This window comes from Phalangium opilio, unplaced genomic scaffold, assembly GCF_054372755.1.
Source record: "Phalangium opilio isolate 3A_F unplaced genomic scaffold, DU_Popi_V2 ptg000100l_1, whole genome shotgun sequence".
Taxonomy (NCBI): domain Eukaryota; kingdom Metazoa; phylum Arthropoda; class Arachnida; order Opiliones; family Phalangiidae; genus Phalangium; species Phalangium opilio.
The window spans coordinates 3,295,372-3,313,057 of NW_028324203.1; the positions used below are offsets into that span (position 1 = coordinate 3,295,372).

Consider the following 17,686-nt stretch of genomic DNA (forward strand, 5'->3'; position numbering starts at 1 on the left):
TTAAGATTGAATTTAAATATCTTTAATTATTTATCAATGTGGAAGCCAAGGCTTAACTCCACGTGGGGGGCGGATATACCGACAATGATAAACAGTTTTTCAACGGGACTGACAAAGGCTTAAGGCCTAGTCATATCGAGTCGAGTCCGTGTTCGGGCGCCATTTATGTAACCCTCAATAGAAATTAACTAAATAGGGAGATTCACCCGAGGGCCATAAAAATGAATCAAAGACAACTTACAATGTAATATCCAAAAAACTGAAGACAGTTCTTCGTGACTTTATTGATGTAAAAATAACTAAGGGATAACGATCCCGCAACTTAACTTCGTTAATACAAAGCTCCGTCTTAGGAGAACTTTAATAAAAAAAAAGAGAGAACTACTCTCGACCGAAGCCAACCGTAACTAAACTCTAGTTGCAAAATATCGCAGTAAGAAAAGAGAGAAGGAGCATGTAGCATGGAGGCAAGAGCCCTGCCAGATCCAAGGAGCGGAAGCTTCAAGGATCTGGCAGCCATGCTACACTGGACTAGCCTCTTTGGTGGGATTTTCACCGGTGTGAGGTAATGTTTCTCGATTGGCATCTTGACTGGGATCTTGTGAAGAATTGATCTTGGTGACGTTTCCAAATTACCTTATTTGGAGTTTCGATATGGTAAGAAGTTGGTCCTGTTCTCTTTATTACTGTTGCGGGTATCCAACTAGGCTTAGCTGTGCGTAGACTCTGTCCCCTATGTCGAGAGTTTTGTTGTTTACGGTACTTCTTCTTAAGACTTGAGAAGTTTGATTTTTCCTGACCGTAGCGTTAATGTCTAGTTTGATTAGAGTTAGTCTAGTTCTAGGAGTGCGTTTAAAGAACATATTCGCCGGGGTTTCTCCCGTTGAAGCATGTGGAGTGTTACGATAAGTCAAAAGGAATTCATCTAGTTGTTGTTGGATGGAGGTAGCTGTAGACAAGTGTTTCAGATTACGTTTCAGGGTTTGTACAAATCATTCCGCTTGTCCGTTTGTTGCGGGATGAAATGGAGCCGAATAAACGTGTCGAATTCCGTTATTAGCGGTGAAGTTTGCGAATTCAGAACTGTTGAAACACGTTCCATTGTAACTTACTAAACATTCTGCCAGTCCAAAACGTGATAAAAAGTTAGTAAGAGATTCTATATTTTGTTCTGTTGTTGATGTATACTTCGGGCCATTTAGAGTATGCATCCACTGCAACGAAGAACATGTGATTTTTGAATGGACCTGCATAATCCATATGTACCCTCTGTAGCGGTCTGTCCGCATGAATCCAGGGGTGTAAGGTTCCTTTTATCAGGTTTTTACTAAGTGTCTGAAATACCTAACAAGACTTGACCTTTGATTCCAAGTCCTTGTCTATCCCCTTCTAGTAAACAAAACTGCGAGCGATAGCCTTCATGTTTACTATACCGGGATGATTTTGATGTAACACGTCCAATACCCTAGTACGACATTTGGTCGGTATGACTACCCTCATTCCCCTCATCAAACAACCTTGAGTGGCTGTCAGATCCTCCTTTCGAGCGTAATAAAACTTGAGATCGTCATTCCAATTCTTTGCAACGGAATTTGGCCAACCCTGGAGGGTAAATTCCAGCACTTTTGACAGCAGAGGATCAAGGCGAGTAGCAGAGGCTATGACGGAGCTCGTGATAGGTAAACAATTTAAGTGGTTCAATTGGACCACTTCGGCGCCATCTTCTTTGTTTGGTACGGTGATAGCGAGCGGTAGTCGTGAGAGCGCGTCCGCGTTTCCGTGTCAATTACCTGGTTTATACTTGATAGTATAGTCGTGAGCGGCGAGCATGACCGCCCAGCGCTGGATGCGAGAAGTCGCCAAAACCGGAAGACCCGTATTGTGACCGAAGATTCGCGTCAAAGGACGTTGGTCGGTAAAAAGGGTGAAATGGCGTCCGTAGAGGTACGAATGAAATTTTTTATGCCGAAAATGATAGATAGCGCATCCTTTTCAACGTGCGCGTAATTCTGTTCAGTTTTAGTCACTGTTCGTGAAGCATATGCAATTGGGCGTTCATCGCCATTCGGCATGACGTGAGCTAAAACCGCCCCTACTCCGTAGGGTGACGCGTCGCAGGATAAGATTAATGGCCAGAGCGGGTGATAATTTACTAATACGCGGTCCGAAAATAGGTCGTTCTTGATTTCTTCAAAAGCTTTGTGTCATTCTAGAGACCATTCCCAAGGGGTATCTGTGTGAAGTAGTTGATGTAACGAATACAGCTTTAGACTAATGTTGTGAATAAATTTTCCGAGGTAGTTGACTAGTCCAATGAAGGAACGTAGCTGCGAAACGTTTATCGGAGGGGGTGCGTTTAAAATCACAGAAAGCTTCTTGGGCGTAGGGTGTAGACCCGAAATATCAATGATATGTCCGAGACATTCTAATGAGTCTTTAAAGAAATTACACTTATCCTTTCTCACTTTTAAACCGCGATCCGCCAGACGAGTAAGAGCTTTGTCTAAATTCAAGAGATGCTCTTCGTCCGTTTTGCCTGTAACTAAGATATTGTCTTGAAAGTTACTGTTAGAGTCAAAACCAGAAAGGACCTGTTCCAATGCTTTTTGGAAAATGGTCGGTGATGAAGCGATACCGTATACTAGTCTATTTACTTTATAAAGTCCTTTAGAGGTGTTAATCGTAAGGAGTTTACTAGTAGCTTCGTCAACTTGAATCTGCATGAAAGCTTCGCTGAGGTCTATTTCTGTGTACCTTTTTCCATGTGACAACTGGTCAAACAATTCTTCTATCCGTGGCATCGGATGGTGTTCTACTTGTATCGAGGGATTTACCGTTACTTTATAATCGCCGCATAGGCGAATTGAGCCATTTGGTTTAACTATTGGAACCACCGGAGTAGCCTAATCACTGAATTCAACTGGAGTAATTATACTCTCGCGTTCCAGTCTTTCCAATTCGAGATCTACTTGTGGGCGTAGAGCGTATGCTACGGCGCGTGCTTTACAAAACTTCGGAGTAACACCCTCCCGTAGGTGCAGGTGTGCTTTAAATGACGTTAGTTTACCAATCGTAGGGCCAAAACCTTTGTGCTTTTCGAGAATGTCGTCTAATTCCTTCTCGTAGTCTCCAGAGGATAATTTGGAAATCCTTCTCCGGGAAGAGAGCAATTTCTTCCAGTTTAATTTGAGTTTGTTGAGCCAACTACGTCCAAACAGAGGTGTGTTATTTCCCTCTATAATGTACAGCATGTCCTGAATCTCCTGTGATTCATAACTAACGGTAACTTGTATAACCCCTATTGGCAGTACCGGTTCCTTTGTATATGTCGAAAGTTTCTTCCGAGTAGCTTGAATAGCAATGTGTTTAAATTTTTCGTCATAGAGTGTCTTTGAGATAACCGATACGGCTGCACCAGTATCTAGTTCCATGGACAAGGGTTGTTGGTTGACCAATACCTCCAACATTAGCGGCGAATCTTCACCCATGAAGATTGAATTTAACGAATAAATGTTATTCTGGAAAGATTCTTCGTCGTCCGACTCAGAGTTTGTCTCCTTTGGTGCGGAATCAAGTGAGTGAACCTTATGGTGCTTAGAACTCTGTGACCCTTTTGTACAGATTCTAGCTATATGGCCGTGTCTGTGACAGCTATTGCATTTAGGGCGTTTGAAACGGCACGCTATCTCAGTGTGTTTAGTATCTCCACATCTATGACGCGCAGGTCTTCGGTTGTTAGAGCTTTTCCTCTCCCGTGACGAGATCCAGAAGAATGGGGAGAGTTATAGTCATAAACCTCGAAGGTGTTGACTGACGAAAAGCTGATCGCCAAGACGTACCGGTGCTTATGGCATGGACTGTAGGAGTGGAAACCGAACCGTGCAGTTCAATGGCATCTTTAGCCGCCGTGTCCACTGAGACTGCAATATCTACCGCTTGTTGAAAAGTAAGAGTTCGTTCTGACCAATGTCTCTTCAAGATGCTATCGTTAGCGAGACCCGAGATAAACTGATCGCGTAAAACATTACCTAAATTTTCACCAAAGTCACAACGAACCGATAAGTGTTTTAGTTCCGCGACGAAAGCCGAAATTGGTTGCGACGAGGACTGCCGACAGTGGTGAAACCGAAATCTTTCAGCCACTAATAAAGGCTTAGGGCACAAGTGGTCGCCTAAAATCGTCATGAGCTCAGCAAAAGTCTTCGTAGAAGGAGCTACCGAAGCCGTGAGACTGCGTACTAACGAAAAGGTTTTAGGGCCTAACAAATTTAAAAACGTGGCCACCTTTTTGGCGTCGGCGATATCGTGGGCGATGAAAAAAAGTTCGACGCGCTCGACGTACGTGGGCCAATCACTTGAAGATGAGTCGAAAGGTTCTACAACCGAGAGGGAAGAAGCCGCCATTTTGAGACGCCGGAATAGGGTGTGGACCGTCGGGAAGATCAGTAATCTCCGTCGCCAGTTATTATGATTGTTGTAGGCTTGTAAATCTACTTATCATAAGTGAGCCTATTAAACAAACTTACGTAAATGTATTCTCATTTATTGAAGTTATTCTTTAGTTAGTAAGGCTAATACAATTTATATTCTTATTTGAGATCGAGCGTGGTGTTTCCTTATTCCGACTCTGAGCGCTTCCCGGGCGCGACTGATTCTCTATAATGATAGTGTAACGAGGGAATAACTAACCCCTCTAAGAGGTGGCACTATGGCTATCTAGGTGTAGATATTAGAACTAGTATAGAAACACAACACAAATATATCTTATATTGATATATTTAATTTCGTTGGTACGGTGGCCAATTCCTCCTAACCATTGAACGAACCCATTTTGACCCTTAATTCTAGTACTCAACTCTTATTTAAGCCATAAACGTCTCGTTTCAATTTATTTGCGTTGTATCTAAAATTGTTCTTGGTCTTGGTCTTGTTGAATCGTGTCTTTCGTATCTTTCTACTCCCGTTGCTTGTTAAAAGGCACAGCCTCCACGCTTCTTATGACGTAGGGTTTTACAACTTTTGTAGCAACGAATATTTGAAGACGGCAGAATATGCAGGGTTCTTACGAGCCTGGAAAAACTCTGTAAATTTCGAATTTGTAGTAAAATGAAGAGAAATCAGTGGTGAAATGTGTTGACAGGGCTGAGTAAGTTTGCTCTGAAGGGGTTGCTTCAACTATAGAAAATCACTGACGTTGTACGTGAAGAAAAAAAACCCTGGAAAACTCGGGCGAAATAGGTTTTCTAAAGTTGTACGAACCCTGTCTCGTTTCCAAATAAGACTTAGTCAAACGATCTATGGTCGAATATGGATGTATCTCCAATATAGTGCTTATCTCACCCGCTTTACAACCGAAAGTCTCGGCTTCGGCCATTTTTTGTACGCTTGTTAGTTTAAATTCACAACTAAATTAGCTCAAAAAGCGTTCAAGAGCGCGCAGTGTCTAATAACTCGGCTACTGTTTACTCGAACCCCAAGTTTTTAATTTGGTTGGATGAAGAAAACAATAGACTATAACATACTCAAAGGCCATCCCCGTATCTCTAGTAGAACCAGAGTTTCGAGCCTCCAAAGTTTAGCGCAAAGTAACTTTCTAACTATAAGTGAGACGCTACCCCAAGTTGAGCATTTTCCTTAACTACTCGGCCCCTGTTTACCCGATCACCAATAATAACATATCTGTCAGGACTTGACATTGCTACGCATACTGCTACAAACATTTAAATAGTTACCTCGTTGAACATTACTCTGTGCTTTTCATTTTAAGGTGACATACTTCGTTTGAAAAATGTAAATACACTTAAGAATTTACTCAACTTTAAACCATACAAACTAGAATCAAGAAGCGATATCTAGTTTACTAGGGAGAAGTTATAAGATGCCTAAGTATTGGCGCGCCATAGTCCTGCAGTCCTCCTTTCGAAATACAAGGGGGGGGAGCGTAAAAGGAGGCCGGGCTATTTCGCCTCTCCTTAGTCGGAAAATATGACTGTAATTTTCGTCATTCGCGTCGCGCTGTCATGAGTTTTCAAGAACCAATGAGATGCAGCTGGTTTTAATTTAGAGGCAGCGGGGTTACGGGGATGAACTCCGGACCTTTTTTATTAAAATATTCAATTCAAATCTCACTCTTAAATTCACCATTTTATATTGAAATTAAGGTCACATGATTTTTCAAAAACCTTTCGGGCCTACTTTTTGTCTTAATAAACAGTGGTGAGGCGCTGTCAAAGGCTTATGCCTAGTACTTGCGGGACTAAATAGGGAGACGGAAGATATTTTAGTTAAAAATTAATTACTAAGCCTATTTGAAAATAGGAAAAAATATTTCAGTGAAAAACATATTTCGTTTTGAAAATAGGCCTTAAACCCTCGGTGAAAAAATAGACAATAATACCTTTATATTACCCCATGCTAGAGCACTTTACTTCTAGTTTACTACTTGCTTAAATATTAATTGATTGATTTGTTTATTGTTAACTAGCTGTTACCCGCGGCGTCGCTCGCGTGTAATAAGAACTTCCATCAAAATGATATAAAGAATGGGTAGATTTTACTGATGACTGATATTTTTGTAGCACCCTAGGAGCGAGGGCACTCGGCGTTGCCCGTCAGCCCGTCGGGACATTTTATATTATTTTTCACGCGGACATTATTCTTTAAAGACGGGTTTTGAGTTTTTGGCCTCCATTTAAAATAATGGCAACAAATAGAACCCATCCAGCCCGTCTATAGGTTAAAGGAAACCAGTGTACTAAATATTTGTGAAATCGGTTGAAACGCGCGTACTTAATTGCATACAGAATATTTTTTACATTTCTGGGCGCCATTTTTTAAGATGGCGGCGGATTGGGGGGAAATCTCTCTTAGTACGCGCCTACTACAAGCGGTTTGGGCTGGGCGTTTATTACCAGTCAGTCTGTCAGTCAGTCAGGACTTTGATTTATATAGATATAGATTGGTAATGAAGTCTGAAGTCTTTGTTGTCTACTCGGTATAAATTCTTTATTATTCAAATTAGAGCCATTTCAGAAGCTTTAGTGTGACGTCACCCACGCAGTATTTTCCCATAGAACCAAAGTGGTACCAGACACGGCCACCCACTGTCAAAGGTAAGCCCCTGACATTTTACCTTTGCACTGACGTCACAATTGAGATATCCCTATTGAAATTAAAACTCATGTCCATGAAAACATTAATTCTAGAGGGCCGGTAGGCCCTTCTAGATAACAACCCACACCCTCCCGTAATGTTAAAGAAATAATTCACAGATTTTAGGCTTAGCGTCCCATTGAAAAAGCATGGGATTTTTGGTGTTCCACTCCATCGAATAACTCAGAAACTACTGCGAAGTTAAGGTTCGGAACACTTTTGAATTATCAAGCAATTATGGAATGTTGAACTTCTGAAGTTTGATTAAGAACAATTAAGTCTAAGTATTTTATTTTAATTAATTTATAAATCATGGTAAAACCGTTACATATATTACACTGTTTGCATAGTATTATGTTCTGCCTCCAGCGGGTTTGTGGCGAATAGGATAACGCTTCTGCCTACGGAGCAGAAGATTGCAGGTTCGAGTCCTGGCAAGCTCGGTGTTTATTTTTACAGATGTTTTAGACATCATAAAAGAAATAATCCTATAAATACAATGTTTGGATATTTTTTTTTTGTTGTAACAAATACGGGAATGTGGCGTAATGGATAACGCGTTTGCATTCGAGGCAAAACATTGCAGGTTCGAGTCTTGGAATGCTCGTTGTCAATGTTTGATGAAGATTCTTAGTATAAAGAAGGGAAAATTCTTAAATAACAAACTTTCAATGAAATGTGAGCGTGCTGGCGCATGATTTTGAAATAACGTTTTTTGAAACCTATACAAAATTGTTAACTAAACTTTACACTGAGAGATGTGCCTTTGCTAATCTATTGCTGTAAAATTTTGTTGTGAAAAAAGTGCACACCCTTGGTTGCGAAACCTTGGGTCTAACTCTGAAAATTCTTTTCGCGTGGTAATGTTAAGTTAGGATTGAGTGTAAATAGAAAATCCCTGACGCTATTTTCTAAATTATGGGTAATTTAAACATTTTATTGGACAAAGTTTAGTGTGCTGTTTTTATTTCCGGCCCAGGTCAAGATAGGTGAAACTATCTCAATGCCGTAAATAAGCACAGGACACTGGACATTGTCCAATAAATATTGAAAATGTTCCATAATTTTTATTTAAATCTAAAGGGGTCACCGGACGGTTGACCAGTAAATTCTTCCGAAGTTTTGATATCTTGACCATTGATAAAGGATGCGCGTGAAAAACATTCGTCGCTCTATAGGATGTGCAACTCCCTATACTAAAAAGTAAACAAGTAGATACTAGCTCCACCTGGAAACCAGTGCTGGAAAGCATCGCGTGAAAAATAAAATTTAATTAATACAAATTAAGGCTGAAGGAACAGATATTATATAAAAAAGGCTTCGTTTGCCCAAGCCTTAAAAACAAAACGATAAGAGTTTTTCCAGTTGACTGAAGCGTGGATATTATTTTTTTTCTATTGAGTTTTAAAGACAATCTCTATTTTACTACTCTTTAGAATTTAATTCAATCACCTGATTTTACTGCTAATGGATTAGTTTCCTATAAATTAATTGAAATAAAAAATTACTTATCTCAGATTTTTCAACATCAATTCCATTTTCCTGAAACATTATATCGTGCAGCTATTATTTTGAGGGATAACGTGTAAATTTTAATCAAATTGACCCTTTCTTTTTTAATTACCGGGAATTTTAATTTCAAAAGGTTTTAAACACATCAAGTTTTCATAATGTTGTCAACTAAACAGCAACTCAACCAAATCTTCCCCACAAGTACGGATATACACAGTGCAATAATTGTCACTGCTTAAAGAAACGGACCCCTTTATTAAATATAAGAAAGGTGATAACAGCCCCCTTTTTTTCAAAAAGACCGCATATAATACATTATTTTTGAGAGTATTATTTGAAAATTAAACTACGTTCTCCCTTGAAAAGAGAACATTTCAGGAAAATAGAATTGTTGAAAAATCTGAGATAAGTAATTTTTTATTTCAATTAATTTATAGGAAACTAATCCATTAGCAGTAAAATCCGGTGATTGAATTAAATTCTAAAGAGTAGTAAAATAGAGATTGTCTTTAAAACTCAATAGAAAAAAAATAATATCCACGCTTCAGTCAACTGGAAAAACTCTTATCGTTTTGTTTTTAAGGCTTGGGCAAACGAAGCCTTTTTTATATAATATTATAGAAGATATGATCAAATTAAATTTAATTATTCTAGAATACATGAAATTAATTATATAGTTATTTAAAATGAATGCAGTTACTTAATTATAGGCTACAATAAAAATTTATTTAATAGATTGTATTTTCTTCAATAATTTAAACAGATGTGGTTTTTAACTTGCAATTGATAATTTATTCAGATTTTGATATTCAAAGAGCATATAAATATAATTTAACCAGCATTCTTTATTGTAGAAAATGCACGAACAGTTTTTAATATCAACTTTAGTCGTTTTTGATATGGACAAATTTTTTTCCCAAGAATAATTTAAAGATAAAATTTAGACTAAATAATATTTAACATGTTATTAATTGAAATTTATAAAATTTAAAAAACTATTGAACGAATTTATAAAATTAAAAAAAAACTATTTTCTCAGGGTCTTTCTCGGCATTTCGCCTGCCATCTCCAATTGGGCAATTGTAGTCTGGGGCTAGGAAAAGAAGAAGATGATAATGCTTGTAATTATTTTTAATGCAATGATTAGAACTTGTATCCTTATCAATTTTCACCTGGGCATTTCTACTTGAAGCAACTGGACTTCCAGCCAACGAGAGGAACAGTTTACCGGCAATAGGTTGTCTCACTGCTGAACGCGCTAGAGTTTTGCTATTTGCAATTGTTAATAAAATAATGGACATCTACTTAACAGAACCATTCTCCCCCCATTATACCTGAGATCAACCTTGGGTGTAATCTTGGTCATTTTTCTCCTTCCACCCAGAGGTCGGTAGTAATTTTCATATTGTGTTAAACAGTCAATATTCTCAGCCTTCTTCAAGGTGCCCTTGACCTGCTTCTTGTTGATTTGGGCTTGCCAGCGGAGCCAGCCTGGTTGCACTTCGCTCGCTTCTTGCGTGTTTTTCTGCAAACCAAATTTAATACACTTTAGTAGATTAGTAACTTGGCAGTTAAGCCTAAACTAAAAGTTACGCGATGGACATATCGCTCGAGCTATCACTGTCACTGTCAGTGTCAGTGTCACTGTCACTGTCACCATCCACAGCATTTGCTGAGGCTCCCTTCTCGTCTTGAAGCTGCTGAGCTATAAATAATTATAGGGTGATTCTAAAATGGTGGTATAACCGAACTACTGCGGGTTCTATGAGCGATTTTAAGTCGAAAGTGTTCTATGACATTTTGTCATCCAGGCCACCGTTTAAAAGTTATGATAAGGATCATTTACGGATGACCCCTTAAAATTAATTAAATAAACCCAGCGGGTTGAAAACATTTTTTTAAGGGGACTCACGTGTTTAGAAAGCCTTGGTTTTCTTGAAATTTAAAACTGATATTCGCCGTCGCGCGCCAACATTTAAAAATTTTGTAATGGCACGTGCAGCTTTTTACTGTGCTAAAGTCTCGTGACTACGATCTTCCCAACAATACTTAAGCCTATTTTAAATTAGATTTTAAACAGCGTAGACAGTGAACGAAACCAACCCGCTTTTTCTTAAAAACCAAGTTTTAGAAAACCGCTTTTTGAGCCTAGAACGATAGGTATGCTCGACCATTTCGCCCTCGCCTGGGAAATGCTTTGGTTCATTCCTAGCTTCCTGCATTACTTCTGATTGCCGCGGTTTCATTACTTTAACCATATGAGACTGCTGTATTGCGCCCGATGGACAGAGAGTAAAAAGCGATTCGAGGGCTCTGGTATGGCCCTCCACTAATTACAGCGCTTAATCAAAAACCAAACTGATAATGGCCACTTGTCGTCAAGGTCGTTGCGATGCTACTTTTACTCTTGGATTCACCACAGAAAAGCATTGGCGGGTTATTACATCCACTCTTCATAAACTTTAAATATTACCGCCAAAGATGAAAGAAAACCACTACAATTTGAACTCTTGCGCGTTTTGCAGCTTTAATACCCTTCCAAATTCCAACTGACTTTACAGTTAGTTGCAATCCGGCCACGAAAGCAAACAAAAGCCAGCGATTCATCAAGTTTTGAGAATCGAATGTGAGAACATTTAGTCAGACTCTCATTCCATGAGGCAAAACACGCTACACCGCCAAAAACTGACATTTAGTTGATTTCTTAATTTGGCTTCTGACTTTACAATTTTTACGTTACATTGAAGTAGAGCCCATGTGTTCCGTAACTTCTTACTCCATTGACGATCAAATTTTTAAAATTAAGTTTTGATCCGCTTTAATCAAAAATACGTGTAATTTTGCTTGAAAAGCTTCACTTCTTTTTGCGATTAAACCATTGTTGATTGTTTGTTAGGTTTTTCTCAATCCGGCAAGAATCTTCCCATTTGGTCCTTTTTTATTAAATTTTCAATGCAATTCCCCATTGGGTTAGGTTTTTCTCAATTCGGCATGAATCTTCCCATTTGAACCCATTTTCAAGCTTACATTGGTGGAGGACTTCTTTATGGAGTTCACGGGGAAGTAAATCGCGAGCGCGATTACTAAACACGTGAGTCCCCTTAAAAATGTATTCAACCCGCTGGGCTTTTGTTTTCGAATTTAATTAATTTTAAGGGGTCATCGGTAAATGATCCTTATCATAGCTTTTAAACGGTGGCCTGGATAACAAAATGCCATAGAACATTTTCGACTTAAAATCGCTCATAGAACCCGCAGTAGTTCGGTTCTACCACCATTTTAGAATCACCCTGTAGATTAAAACAAGGGCTTTCAGATGGTTTGTACTTTTGTACATATTTCAATTGTGGTGGTACCTTGGCACAGCGTCAAAGACCACCATGTTTTTACAATTTTTCAAATCTTGTCGGTGTTCGAAGTCAAATGGCACCGCATCCCTTGGTCGTACTATAAATCTAGAAATGTTTTCGTGTTCCCCGGTTCAATTACTACCAGAAGGCGTTATATTTGATTAATTTTAGCTTGGTTTTTGGAATCGGGAGATATTAAGTTAAAGGCTATTTTTCGCGTTTGGTTGAATTCAAAGAGCACTTTGATGATTTATAGAAATAAAACAAAATGTTCTTCGCAAACTATTATTAGCTTAATCTAGGCTCTACCACCCATTTGAAGAATAAAAAAGGTTGTAAGGTTATATTTGGTTTTATTACCTAGATATCGGCTGTCAAAATCGCTGGAATTGGGGGTGAAAAGTTTCCTTCCCCCATGTGAGGGTTTTTCAATTATTCATAACTTAAAATATAGATTGAATTTTAACTTGAAAACTTGGATTTCCCGATGAAATAGTCTATATTTCAACTGGTTAAAGTTTCCTCAAAATCGGTGATGGTGCCGTCGGGACACTGCCTGATTTCACCTGGACTGACCCAATAATGTTTAACTGGTTTATTATTTTCGCAAAAGGCATACATTACTTGCAAAGATGAGAGAATGATTTTATTGAACACGATGTTGTCAGTACCGTTCCAAATGAGTAATATGATCATACTCATAAAGGTCATTGCAGCGCTATTAGATTGGTAATTTGTTCCTCAACATTCCAGGCTCAACCACATTCCACGAAAAGACTTAATAACCAATTACCAGTCGACCGCTGCGGTTAGACTCTTCGCTAACAATACACCAGGTTTAGTATGATAACTTTTGTTGATGGTACGTACATTCGAGTTGGCCTATCGTAGGATCATACTGTTTTTCACAAATCCATTTGTGTTCACAAAGTCAGCATATATTCAAATATCTCTAAAGTATAGTTATTTTTGTAAAGGTATGTTCAAAATGGGTAAGTTTGGAAAATTTCCCATGTTATTTCCATGGAGATTTTCCACTTTTTCATCAAAAGGTGTGATTAACTTTATGGAAATGAAAACCACCCTTAGCAACTTTATTTCTATAAAATTGACTAATTAATGGATCTCTTTGAAATTTTAACCACATATTGAGAGCCCGAATTATTTTTGCAAAACATTTAATATAATACCAAAAAACTACATACAAACAAAAAACCCTCCTTATACATTAAGAGCATTATGAAGTCTTATCTAAGAGAGCTACCGCTCTCTCAAAAATATTTGATCAACAAATTTTGGGATCATAACATACACTAAACAAAAAAACTTATTTTTTTTTGTTTAGCCCCTTAATGTTTTGTTCATCGCATTCCTTAACTGCCAAAGCTGTAAACATTTCTATAGGCGTTTGGTCTAAAAGAGCTGGAATTAGGCCAGTTTTCTGGGACGTTTTTCTCGGTGTCCCTTTGCGGTTACAAAACAAAACTTTCCCAGAATTATTACTGATTTAGAGCTTAGATATGTTCCATCTTTCAAGTCATTTCAGGTGGGTTAAGACAGCCTACTCCGAGGTTTGATCTGCCTGTTTTGCCTATCTTTAACACTATGGAGCGAAACAGAAAATGACTTCAACTCGAAGATTCTTGAGATTTATTGCCCTCTTTTTTCAACAAAACGATGGAGATCCAACCCACGTAGAATACAAATGTAGAAACATCGCAGCAGCGAACAAAATATTTTTAACATTAGCTCGTCCAATATCCTATGGGCAGTTGCCCTTATTCTTTTTGGGTCTACCTAAAAGTCAAAACGCTTGGGTTTTAGCTCAAAATTTCGAGAAAATCTGAATTGACTAACTTTGCCTCGCGATTCGTCTATGCACGTTTTCCAATCTAATATAATTTCGTCTTATATTGCAAAATTACCTACAACTCTTAATTCAAACGGAGAGTTGGAAGTCGCCTTGGTTGAAATAATTTAAACTCATTGTTTCTATAATGTTCTAAAAGATGGTGAGGACGAAATGCGCACGAATAAGGGAAATTGGTTTAGCTAAGCCCCGCAGGAAAGGGTTGATGCCCGTGGAAATGAAACCGACGTCCAAGGGAGAGGAAAACAAGACGTCCCAAGGGCTCGTAATAGTAGCCACATCATACGAGTGAATAGCCTCTCTATACCCTACCCTAATGAGTGGATAACCCCTCTCTACCATACCATAATGAGTGAATAGCGCTATCTTTTACAATGCTTAAATGATTTAGATTTACCGTACATAAAAATCAGAGTGAATAGCCCCTCGATGCCCTACCCTAAACAGTGATAACCGTAATACCGGTAGAGGCAGAGCAGAGCCTCAGCCAGTCAAGGCCGGCGCCCGCGGGAAGGGGAAATATAACAAGCTATACCTTTCTTTCCTTTTAGCTTTAAAAATTTAGATTATTAATGGTTATTTTAAGAATTAAAGTTGCCACTTCCACTTTAATGAAGTCTGGTGGAGTATACGACACCAAAGATACAAATTCAGAAGTATTCTACCCTAAAGATACAAATTCAGAAGTATCCGACCCCAAAGATACCAATTCAGAAGTATCCGACCTGAAAGATACAAATTCGGAAGTATCCGACCCGAAAGATACAAATTTAGAAGTATCCGACCCCAAAGATACCAATTCAGAAGTATCCGACCCGAAACATACAAATTCGGAAGTATCCGACCCGAAAGATACAAATTCAGAAGTATCCGACCCCAAAAATACCAATTCAGAAGTATCCGACCCGAAAGATACAAATTCAGAAGTATCCGACCCCAAAGATACCAATTCAGAAGTATCCGACCTGAAAGATACAAATTCGGAAGTATCCGACCCGAAAGATACAAATTCAGAAGTATCCGACCCCAAAGATACCAATTCAGAAGTATCCGACCCGAAACATACAAATTCGGAAGTATCCGACCCGAAAGATACAAATTCAGAAGTATCCGACCCCAAAAATACCAATTCAGAAGTATCCGACCCGAAAGATACAAATTCAGAAGTATCCGACCCCAAAGATACCAATTCAGAAGTATCCGACCCGAAACATACAAATTCGGAAGTATCCGACCCGAAAGATACAAATTCAGAAGTATCCGACCCCAAAAATACCAATTCAGAAGTATCCGACCCGAAACATACAAATTCGGAAGTATCCGACCCGAAAAATACAAATTCGGAAGTATCCGACCCGAAAGATACAAATTCGGAAGTATCCAACCCGAAAGATACCAATGCAGAAACCCCAAAGATAAAAATTCAGAAACCCCAAAAATATAAATTCAGAAACCCCAAAGATATAAATTCAGAAAATATAAAGAAAAGAAATATAAAGACCAAAAGACACAAGTTCAGAAGTATTCGACCCCAAAAATACATAAGTATCCGACCCCAGAAAGAAATAGGGCCCTCCCTCATTCCCGACCCTTTAGTGATAAATTAAAGGAAGAAAACTCGCTCTTATTGTCAAGCCCTCGTGGTATAGTGGTAGAGTGTCTTACTGCTACGTGAACGACCCGGGTTCGAATCCCGGCTGCGACCATAAAAAAATTTAATTACAATAAAATCTCTATCCAAGCTCAGGTCCCCCTATGGATGGTTCGTTCAGCGTGTCAGCAGAACTATACTAAACTACAAAAACTTCGTTTCGGCAGATCTACAAGACTCAGTCAGATATGCTCCATGGGAGTTGGCGTTCTCGACAAACATCAATGAAACATGGGACCGTTTCCTGGACCTTTTTTGGGCTCTTGTTAAAGACAATGTTCCAAGCATTACGCTACGGGGCAAAAAACGATCACCTTGGATCACTGGTGACCTCGTGCATCAAAGTCATGTGAAGAACTAGCTATTTAATAAAGCCAAACGAAGACAACGTCAGTCGGATTGGAGCGCTTACAAAGTATTTAGCAATGGTTTACGACGTATAACGCGTATCGCTTACGACCATTATGGGTCTTCATGAAACCCTCGCTATGTACCCTAAACGTTTTTGGAGCTTTATACGATCTAAGAATCAGCTACCACCACCGTCCTCCTTTAAAGGAGATTTTGGCGAACTCTCCTGTCCTTCCATGGTGGCGCGTGTGTTTGGCGACTTCTTTTATAAATGCTTCAGTATCCCGGATCCAGATCGAACTTTTCCGACTTTGGATGCTCAAGGTCCTCACATTTCCATGGACTATGTCACTCGTTTAGATGTGGAACTTGCTTTGAAGCGCCTCAAACCGGGGTGAGCATGTGGACCAGATGGTATTACTCCGAGACTACTGCTAGCCATAGCCCTGCGGCCGTATTCTGCAGAAAACTTAAGCTCCTCCTTCTGCCCTTGGATCTCTGGTTGGACCGTCTACCATTGCCCTTGGCCTTTTAATTGGCTACGTCTACCGATGACGTTACATGCCTTGGCTCAGTGATTGGTGCAAATTCCGCGCAGACTCAGATGTAAACTATCAAATTATACACCAAATTCAAAATGTTTTTTCATAAACTGACAAATGAGTTACCGGTTAAACGCTATGTGCTGAACGCACTTACTGCAGACGACATTTTAACACTTTCTATCAACCTCCCGACGTTGATCAACGTGTCGAGTAAAGTGGTGAGTGTAATTTATGAAGGATTAATTAATTTATGAAGTATTCAACTAAACTCTTTAATTTTCCCCCTTAAAAATCCGATTTAAATAAAAACACACCATTTAATTTATTTCTTTTATTATTTATTACTTATTCAGATTGTGTGGCAACTGTCGATCGCAGTATAGAAGTCACTGCAGTAAAAAGGTGAGAGGGCTGATCGCCCGTGGTAACTGAATGGTTAAAGCCTTATTTGAGCACTTAGCAAGAGCAACTCCATGATTCGTTCATGCTCTTGTGGCACTAACAATTTCGCACCTATCATATTCTCATGGAATGGTGTGTTGATGAGCGAGATACACCCATACCCTTTAATCAATATTTATCCTTTCCTCTCTCAGACGAGGTATATCTTCCAACTGCTGACGAACAAGCTTATCCAGACACTGAGTGTCAAGCCATTTGCGCCTCTCAACTAAAACTGGAAGTCGCGCATCACCCGCTTAGCGCTTTACAACTGCAAGTCGACATAACTTATAAAACATAACCAGTAACCATATTTACACCTTCCCAATGGACAGTTACTTGAAAAGTAAGCATTTCAGTATGCAGCAATTGGTATAATCACCAATTGGTGGCTCTTAATATGAATATGGTAAATCTGAAATAGGTCTAATGAATGACAATAGAATAGAGAAAGACTAATTTTGCGAAGAAAAACTAATGGTAATGATTTAATACTTTATTAGAAGTAAGTTTTTTCTAATAAATATAACAAGCGGAAAGCTTTCGACCCGAGGGTCTTCATCAGTCTAAGCCACTACTGGCTCTGACAATAGAATAGTTAAGTTATATTTAAAATAGGTATGTGGTCATGAAGACTTCGGAGGATGTAAATTGCAATCATGCAACAGAAAAGAGCAGTGAACTCTTGACAGTCAGAAATATGTAAAGTTTAATACACGTGGAAAATAAATTGCTGAATTTTTGGGTTTGAGAGTGTATCGGGACTGATTGGGTGCTGGCATGCTGGTTATAAATAATGTCATCTTGAGTAAAG

General features: G+C 38.9%; 1 protein-coding gene and 1 long non-coding RNA gene across 3 annotated transcripts; one reads left to right on the plus strand and one right to left on the minus strand.

Annotated features, from left to right (window-relative positions):
- Window positions 1–683: 683 nt before the first annotated feature.
- On the minus strand, window positions 684–12,635 carry LOC149632464 (uncharacterized). Its single transcript, XM_089851128.1, has 12 exons — window positions 12,524–12,635; window positions 10,260–10,369; window positions 9,999–10,189; window positions 9,815–9,933; window positions 3,840–4,490; window positions 3,068–3,610; window positions 2,263–2,881; window positions 2,097–2,188; window positions 1,791–1,988; window positions 1,465–1,724; window positions 1,345–1,402; window positions 684–949 (listed from the first exon to the last, which is right to left on the minus strand). Exons 1-12 carry the CDS (start codon window positions 12,633–12,635, stop codon window positions 684–686), a joined length of 3,219 nt encoding a protein of 1,072 aa, XP_089707254.1.
- Window positions 12,636–16,597: 3,962 nt separating this feature from the next.
- Window positions 16,598–17,194, plus strand: LOC149632465 (uncharacterized). Of its 2 annotated transcripts, XR_016373895.1 has the most exons (3): window positions 16,604–16,649; window positions 16,785–16,965; window positions 17,028–17,194. It is a non-coding gene; the product is annotated as an uncharacterized LOC149632465 (long non-coding RNA). The 2 variants fall into 2 exon arrangements; XR_016373894.1 differs by having other exon boundaries at window positions 16,598–16,965.
- Window positions 17,195–17,686: the final 492 nt, after the last annotated feature.